This window comes from Priapulus caudatus, unplaced genomic scaffold (genome assembly GCF_000485595.1).
Source record: "Priapulus caudatus unplaced genomic scaffold, Priapulus_caudatus-5.0.1 Scaffold1093, whole genome shotgun sequence".
NCBI classification, from domain to species: Eukaryota; Metazoa; Priapulida; class Priapulimorpha; order Priapulimorphida; family Priapulidae; genus Priapulus; species Priapulus caudatus.
The window spans coordinates 77,854-84,734 of NW_014578154.1; the positions used below are offsets into that span (position 1 = coordinate 77,854).

Sequence of the window (6,881 nt, forward strand, 5' to 3'; positions counted from 1 at the left end):
GACGGGCGGGCGCACATGCTAATTCCTCGTCCCCCGAATCAGTTGTGCCTTTTTCGATTGCCAAGGAACCGATATTATGTGCCGAGCGTGGCAATAGCCAAACCATTGATAGAGATAGATAGAGAGAGAGGGATTCAGGCCGAAGTCTTTCAGTCGATGGCCCTTAGCGGTGGGTTGCGCTGGATCCTAACGTGAAAGTGAATGCGATTATCGGCACGTTGCGACGATGACTGGCCGTTTACTCGGACCAGAACCTGCGAGCCAGATCTGCATGGCTCGCACGTGAATCCTTATATCCATTCACTAGTGCTGATAAGAATGTGTACAGACAAATATATCTACGAATAGATTACGCGCACGCCGTACTCATATCACGTAACTTTATCATATTGCTCTGTAGAGTCGCTGAGTGCAGGGACTCTACCTCTCTTTATTGACCGACCAGGCTGGATGGGGTAATTCGGCCATTCCTGCCGATTATCGTAACCAATGCAGAATTGCTTATTCGATACTTAAAATGGCTGCTGCAACGATGCGTTGTGCGCGAAATCGCGTTGTCACAATCATGTGGTCACTGATGGGACTAACTCGTTTGTTTTATCTATATTTTTACGTAGTTGTGTTGTTATTGTTAACATGATTGTTGAGAGATGGTTGTTACATGGATTGAAATACTTTTAAAATGAGATGCATTTAAAGAGCAGTGTAGAGTAGTGTAGTGTAGCTTGTTTTACTGACAGCGTTCAAGCCAACGCCAGTGTTGGATATAGCAGGCTCCATCCCCCAGTCCGTGACTGCTAGCTCATTTTTATGGATTTTACTACATAGCCTATATAGAATGAATCAAAGTTTTGCAAGTCAGGACTGGGTGGATGTTAAACTTATTTTCAAGACTGCTCACTGCACATGGTTAGCACACGTTTAGAGCTGCACTGCCGCTTGTTACGAATGCTGCGAATGAGGAAACCTTTCCAGCTGATACGGATACAATCCAGATGCTGTGATAGTACTGTTACTGCAAAATTTGTGATTTAAAAATATATTACCTTAACAGATTTGTTTAGCAGCTTAGCTTTCATCTTGTTTGAAGCGTTATCGACCAATGTAAGTAAGCCAATCGTCGCCAGTAGGAATCTGCTGAACACCCAAATACCCGAGCATAATGCATGAAAATCAACAGACATTTGATTCTTACACTATACAAAACATGTAAATTTATTTTAAATACACTGATGAAACAATACATGTATTTTACAATAGTCTTTCACAACAAATTTTATTGTATTATGCTTCAAAAAAAACAAAAAAACAAACAATATCTAGCTATCTATGTGTGCTCTGATGTGACTGAAGCAATGCAATCTGATCTGGATCATGAAACAAAGGAACAGGCAAGGAATACACTGGTCAACACGTCAATGACAAATCGGCAAGAGGACATAGTACCCTTGCACCACATGGTTTTAGTAATCGGGAGACGTTTCCTTCAAAAAAATAACTTGAATCAAATTCAAAATTTGTGTCGAATAGTTGCGAGCGCATGACTGTAGGCTTGACCGCCGACTGCGAGTACTTTACAACCGAATAAACAGTTCGCTCACTCGCCATCATTCCTCTATAATAGGTGAAGGAATGACATAGCCTTAATCTACACATGCTGTGGAACCGATATACTTTGACCAATACAATGCGGGCTGTGTTCAACGAGGAACGTCCGATTCGCCAAGGTTTTGCACTCGCGAGTAGCCAACCACGTTAAGTTTATGGTCACCGACTGCAACGCGAACCCTAGCTATTTTCATCCCTGAATGCTATATCGTGCCCCCGACACTAGTGCGACCTCTACAAACAAGCGACAGCTTGCGGCGACAGCATGTTACGTGTGCAGGGTAAGTTTGCACTGTGGTCCAGTGCCGACTACAATACACGGTGTACTGCAATATTAAACAAAATAAAAATCTGTGTGTTAACACTTCTTATTACGAGGCTACCACGAAAAATGACTTATGTACAGATGCTTCTCCAAAACGTGACTTACAAACGCTGGTCCTGTGTGTGTAAACTGGAGAGAGAAACAAACCGAAGGGCGACGACGGCTCGCCGCCTCGTCACGCGGGGAACCAGTTACGAGCGCGGAGAGACGACAAGCGACGTCTACACGTCGCTCGCGAGTCAGTCGGCTGACAAACGTGCGCGGCGGGTCCGTCGCCATTGTGGCAATCGCCGTCATGGCCACCGCCAGCGTGGCAATCACCGTCATGGCGATGAATCGCCACGATGACGGCTGCCATGACGCCCATCGCCACGACGACGGCGGCCATGACGGCGCTGTCGTCGTGGCGATGGCCGTCATGGCCGCCGTCGTCGTGGCGATGGCCGTCATGGCCGCTGTCGTCATGGCGATCGCCGTCATGGCTGCCGTCGTTGTGGCGATGGCCGTCATGGCCGCCGTTCTCATGGCGAGCGTGCGCGCGTGGTGTCTCACATCTCGATGACCGCCGGCAGGAGCGGCGGCATCGTCGCTGCGCGCGAAAAACTGTGCTGTGAATGATCACAATGGAATGTCTGAAAAATGTTCGCGACGGGTTGTCTACTTCTTACGGTCTCCGCCGCCCCCTTCTGATGCGGCTTTACAAAAACACCATCTCGGAGATCGACTCTAAAGCAGATGGTTGGTCGGGGATGCGCCAGACCCGATTACTTACATCCGTCGCAAGAAGTGCCCGGCAGGGGGCGTTGCACGCAAACGTTGTTTTCCCCCTCGGGAGTTTGCGTTTTGCCCTGGCTTCTTCTTAACGAGCGACAAAAGCGACGAGGAGAGGAAGGAAGTGGTGCAACATCCGACGGAGAGAGAGCGCACCGCGATGAGAGAGACGCCATCCCTCCCCTGTGCACTGCGGATTGCGCTGTTATTTCTTCGTCCCGGTGCGTCTCCAGTAACAGTCACCGCAATCGCTTACAACCCAGTAAGAAACTAGACGCGGGACAAGATCAGAGACCCCCCCCCCCGCCTCCGGGGTCTCCATTCTCTCTGCACCCTAAACGCTACTCAGCTGATAGGGCGTTTCAGATGGGAGAGAGAGAGATGGAGGGAGAGCGAGAAAGAGAAAGAAAGAAGGAGAGAGAGAGACAGAAAGAAATCGTGCACGCTAGTGATGTAAATGGCTTCACTCTCCTCTCGCCTCACCAAAACAGTCGTTGCCAGTCCCGTCGCTCGCCGAAGAAACCGACAAAAATAACCACAAGGCATCCTCGCCGAATTTCACACATAAACACGGAAACAGTAACTATCTTCGGCCAGAACTCGTGCGTCTTTCGGCTCTCTACCGCGCGGCCGCAGCACGCCACCGACTAGGTGCCCGGTCACGACGCTGTCCTACAGCTCTGGCTTCTTCTTCTTCTTCCTTCTCTTCCATCCCGACACATCCTCAGCTTAGGCTTCTTCTTCTTTTTACACTTCCATCCCGACACATCTTACAGCTCTGGCTTCTTCTTCTTCTTCTTCTTCTTCTCCTTCCATTCCTTCCCCCACTAAACGCACATATCTCCGACGCGCCGTCTCCTCACATCCGGCGACGTCTCTCCGTCCGTCTCTCCGTCCGTCTCTCTCTCTCTCTCTCTCTCTCTCTCGACGGTCCAACGCTCACGCATCCGACGACGGACCACCCCTCGTCGCAAATGTCCACGAGTGCGAGGGGTCCAAGCCCGACGAGAGACCGAGAGTCGATCTCCGCCGCGGCCAAAGGTAACGCTTGACCGTCCGCCGCGGCTAAAGTTAACGCTTGACCGTCCGCCGCGGCTAAAGTTAATGCTTGACCGTCCGCCACGGCCAAAGTTAATGTTTGATTTTCCATCGTCCGACCGCCCTCATCTCAAATGTCCGCGAGGGCAAGGGATCAGCGCTGCGGCGACAAAACGTGGAGCTAGATCTCCGCGGCGACTAAAGTTAACGCTCGATCATCCGCCGGCCGCTCGATCGTCTTCGCCGATCGTCGTCCTTCGCCGTGAGAGCCGTCCGGTGGACAGTTCTGGACGGCGGCCGGGTAAAAGCGCGACCGGTCGTCGTCGTCGTCGGCGGCGGGACTCGCTCGCTCGCTTGCGCGGCGACCTCAGTAGATGACCTCGTAGACTGTCGCCTTCTTGTCGCCGGAGCCGGTGACGATGTACTTGTCGTCGGCGGAGATGTCGCAGCTCAGCACGGACGACGACTCTTTTGACTGCAAAATTAATTATTAATCTTAATTAAATTTAAGTTACAATTAAAATTAATGCGTCGAAGTTATAATTATCATTCATCAGTCCCGCAGGTTTATTATTAGAATTTATTATTATTATTATTATTATTATTATTATTATTATTCACGTTTTCATATTTGCATTTTTGTTATTATTTACTACACCTTTATTGTTGGAATTTTTGTTCTCACCATTATTTACGTTTATTCTTTTAGCATTTATATCATTGTTTACTGCACGTTTATTGTAATTTTCATCATTATTATTTACGTCATTTATTGGCATTTATATTATTATTTACTACACAGTTCATTGTGAGTATTACATCACATCACTGCTCATGACTTACAACAGAGGGCGCTGCACTGAACTCCGACACCGATAGAAAATACACCGGCGTGCGCGTGCGGCAAATTCAACGTCGACTATAATTTTCAGCGGGTACTACTACGACTGAAATAAAATACCACACTCGAGCGAGAACTGCCACGTCGTGCACTCGACACGAGCGCAATTCGATTGGGTTTCTATTTCAACACAAGAACATCGCCATTTTCTGCCTGCTATCCCGACAAATACCCGAATCGAGCGAGCACAATTCGATCGGGTTCTATTTCAACACAAGAACATCACCCTTTTCTGCCTGCTAGCCTGACAATACCCGACTCAAGCGCAGTTAAACCTGTACACGAGGGTCGCTCAACAACGGAAATACTGAGCGTCCTTTGCACACAGGTGAATGTTCTCCAACGGTGACCTCCTAAAACAGTTGAGTACGAACGCAGCGACGCTAACAATGGAAATACCGAGCGTCCTTTGTACACAGGTGAATGTTTTCCAGAGGTGACCTACAACACTGTCGAGTACGAACGCTGTGACGCTAACAATGGAAATACCGAGCGTCCTTTGTACACAGGTGAATGTTTTCCAGAGGTGACCTACAACACTGTTGAGTACGAACGCAGCGACGCTAACAACGGAAATACAGTGTCCTTCGTACACAGGTGAACGTTCTTCAAAGGTGACCTCTACCACCGTCGAGTACGAACGCAGCGACGCTAACAATGGAAATACCGAGTGTCCTTTGTACACAGGTGAACGTTCTTCAAAGGTGACCTACAACACTGTCGAGTACGTTCTCTGCGTTCTGCTAACGTTGCATCGACGCTATAACGCAGCGCCGACGATGCAGCCCTCCTCAGACTCGAGGAGATCGATCTCTGTCTCACCTGGAAAATGCTAGCACCATAGGGAGTCCTCCAGGCGTTCAACAGGTTGTCCTTGCCCGTCGAGACGAACCACTTGCCGCAGTAGGCGAACTTGAGCGAGAGCACGCACGACTCGTGCAGGTGCAGCTGGTACTTGTCCGGCTTCGTGTGGTGCAGCACCTCCACGTTGCTACTCTCCATGCTGCGAGATAGAAGACAGGGGAGCGAGTTAGCGAGAACGTATGTAGAGCTTGTTTGCTTGAGAGAGACTTAAGAGAGACTTTTTGCGAGAGCTATGTTTGCTTCGAGGACTGAGAACGTATGTAGTTATAGAGCGACGTTTGCTTAGAGGTACGTCTTCGGCTGGTGTATCACATGGCAGGCTTGAAGACGCGCAGAGGACGCGCGCGTTAGTGAGAACGTACTGCTACGGCTCGCGTGGGTTAGTTACAGAAAGCAATGTTTGCCTCGAGGTACGTCTTCAGCTGGTGTTTCGAATGGCAGGCTCGAAGACGTCGCAAAATTCGGGAATCGATTTTTGTGCGGGAAGGGCAGTGATTGCAGTAAGCATTGCCATGTGATACATGCATAAATGAGAGAGAGATAAGCGATTTACTTTCTGCTACACTGGTCTGCTACGGTAAATTGGGCAAAACGCAACCCCCATGTAAAGCACTGCTGCGAAATACGTGCGTGCATGAGAGAGAGAGATCAGCGATTTACTCTCGGCTACAGTCGTCTGCTACGGTAAATTGGGCAAACCGCGACACCCCTGTAAAGCACATTGCCGCGTGACCAGAGCGTGGACGAGGTACCCACCCGACGGCCAACCATTCGCCCGTGGGGCAGTAGCCGAGCGAGAAGATCTGAGACGTGAAGTCGTGCTGCTGCAGCTGCCGACCCTACAAACAAAACAACACATCAAGATTGTAAATAACAACAACAACAAATTTATCAACCGCGCACGTGGCGTGGTAATTAACGACAAGCCCAGATTGTAAACAACAACAACAACAACAACAAATCTATCACTGCGCACACGGTCGTTGACTATCGTTCATGAGAAAAAAGTTTATGTTCGAAGACTAACTGCATCACGATAGATACAGTGAAAGTTAAAATACGTGTAAATATGAAAATAAATAGCTTATGCAATAATGACGTATATAAATATGTAACGAAATAGCTGCTGCAATAAGCAAAACATCCTTACTAATAATAATAATGATAATAATATTAATAATAATAATAATAATAGCATCTTTGGTGTTACTGCCCAATCGTGACAACTCGTAAGTACCTCTCGTAGGTCCCATGATCGCACTGTGTTATCCAGGCCACCAGTCCACAACTTTGTGCCATCTGGCGAGATGTCTATACAGCTGGCCCCGTCCGTGTGTCCTTGGAATTGCCTGGTAGCGAAAAAGAAAATTGGGT

At 48.6% G+C, this 6,881-nt stretch overlaps 1 protein-coding gene across 1 annotated transcript in view; it reads right to left on the reverse strand.

Moving 5' to 3' along the window:
• Positions 1-3,466: 3,466 nt before the first annotated feature.
• Positions 3,467-6,881, reverse strand: part of LOC106815340 (transducin-like enhancer protein 4) — a 13,010-nt gene continuing 9,595 nt past the window's right edge. The window contains exons 6-9 of the mRNA XM_014819785.1: positions 6,745-6,856; positions 6,264-6,346; positions 5,466-5,646; positions 3,467-4,217 (exon numbers count right to left, since the gene is read on the reverse strand). Coding sequence (XP_014675271.1) covers positions 4,110-4,217; positions 5,466-5,646; positions 6,264-6,346; positions 6,745-6,856 — 484 coding nt within the window. The 3' untranslated portion in view covers positions 3,467-4,109. The remainder of the gene's footprint in view (positions 4,218-5,465; positions 5,647-6,263; positions 6,347-6,744; positions 6,857-6,881) is intronic.